The sequence below is a fragment of the Coniophora puteana genome (genome assembly GCF_000271625.1).
Source record: "Coniophora puteana RWD-64-598 SS2 unplaced genomic scaffold CONPUscaffold_178, whole genome shotgun sequence".
In the NCBI taxonomy this organism is placed as follows: Eukaryota; Fungi; Basidiomycota; class Agaricomycetes; order Boletales; family Coniophoraceae; genus Coniophora; species Coniophora puteana.
The window spans coordinates 1-1,651 of record NW_006913230.1 but is presented as its reverse complement, the minus strand read 5'-3'; the positions used below and the strand labels follow the sequence as shown (position 1 = coordinate 1,651).

Sequence of the window (1,651 nt, the reverse complement as noted above, 5' to 3'; positions counted from 1 at the left end):
ACATACGAAGCCTCGAGCTGTGATGTGTCCATACAACTTCGCCACACCAATGCCGCACGAGAGTCACGGTTAACCTTTGTTTCCCTGCTTCGGGTTTGCAGCGAACACCACTCGTACAGAACATCTTGGTTTCCCTCAAAACTTTGGTATGCGTCACCTATGGCATGGAATATGAAGGCAATCAAGTTTGGTAGCAAACGAGATACAGGAAGGTACCTCCCCTGAGCAGTTTTATGAAAATAAAAGCCAAATTCTCGTGTATTTGGTACCTAGCGTCTGCAATTTTCATTTCCCCACCATGCCGTGCGATACAGTCATAGAATAGTTACATTTGATCGCCCATGTTCAACTTTGTGGGTATATACCATGGGACAGGGGAGGGATAGTCAAATCCAACTACATTTCATTGCGGGTGACGGTTTTCATTGCGGGTTCCGGCATAGTAGTATGGAAGAAGAGAGCAGCAACGCGCTTCATTTATACGTTGTAGCTGAACCTATATTCGGTAGGTTTGAGTCAGACACGTCAGGCTGTGCTGTTGCTGAAAAGTGGCGCAGCGCCTCCCAGGGCGGTTTGTGCCTCAGGACCTAGGACATATGTGGAAGGTGAGATAGGTGCCATCAAAAATTCGTCCACAATCTTGAGGATACGGGTCATGGGCTGCCCCGGCATGATTATAGAGTGTAAGCAAGGTCGGCTCATTCGAGAATCTGGTTGCACTCGTGAGCCGAGGTCCGCTGAACCACGTAGTCGCAATGTGTACCCGTGAGCACGAACATTCACTTCGTCCGTACGTTGGATGTATGATGTCCATAGAATTATCAAGGTATATGCATGCTACCACTGCCAGAGTACTTCAGAGGTAACGGGCGTTGCTCACGACGTAGGGTCCTTAAAAAGTAGGTGGAGAAACATTGTGCAACGGGTTACGGTACGCTGGGCGGAGTCTCTTCAGAGACATGGACCAGCTACCACACTGTCAATTGCTCAGAGACACATTACAAGAGATATAGCCGGGTACATCAACGTACCTCTGAGTTGGATTCATCCCTCTTGCGCTTCTCGCCTGTGTCAGGTTCATCTCGGGCGCCTTCGTGATATCTACCGATATCGCTCCGCGATAGAAGTCCACTGTGTGCATTTGAGGCTGTATCCGGGCGCCCAAAAACAGCCAATCCTGTCTCTACCAGCAAAAGGATGGACAGCGCACGGCGGGTGAATTGGTCTTCCTCGCCTAGGGAAGTGAGCAGGGCTGTGATAGACGGGGCATCGACGTGCTCATCTATGTCGATGCCATGTTGGTCCAGAAGACGAGATCGAATGGAGGAAAGTAGGCACAAAAACTTGCTTCTCCAGCGACGTCCCACACGGATTGGAGATGACGCAGACGTTCCCAGATCGCACTCGTCCTGAGCATGTTCCACCCGAGCCTTACTGTCCCCCTCAGCTTTGCTGCCGCCTTCCTGGACGTCCCCATCTGTGTGACTCTGATCCTCCATCTCAACGTCAGCTTCTCCCTGACCCTCTGCCTCGAACATAGAGTCAGACTGTTCCCCATCGTTGTCACCGTTGTTATCCTGCTTCCGTTTGCCAAGAAGTACCTTGCTCGGAGATCCGGGACCCTCGGTGCCAATGTCTGTCCGATAACGAC

The 1,651-nt window shown here is 51.1% G+C and overlaps 1 protein-coding gene across 1 annotated transcript; it reads right to left on the bottom strand.

The window, feature by feature from the left end:
- Positions 1 to 525: 525 nt before the first annotated feature.
- CONPUDRAFT_78518 (uncharacterized protein) lies at positions 526 to 1,636 on the bottom strand (the record flags this gene model as incomplete). The annotated part of the gene is made up of 2 exons (XM_007777905.1): positions 526 to 660; positions 1,032 to 1,636. Coding segments are annotated over 2 exons (740 nt in total), but the record flags the coding sequence as incomplete, so codon positions are not given.
- Between the last annotated feature and the right edge of the window lie 15 nt (positions 1,637 to 1,651).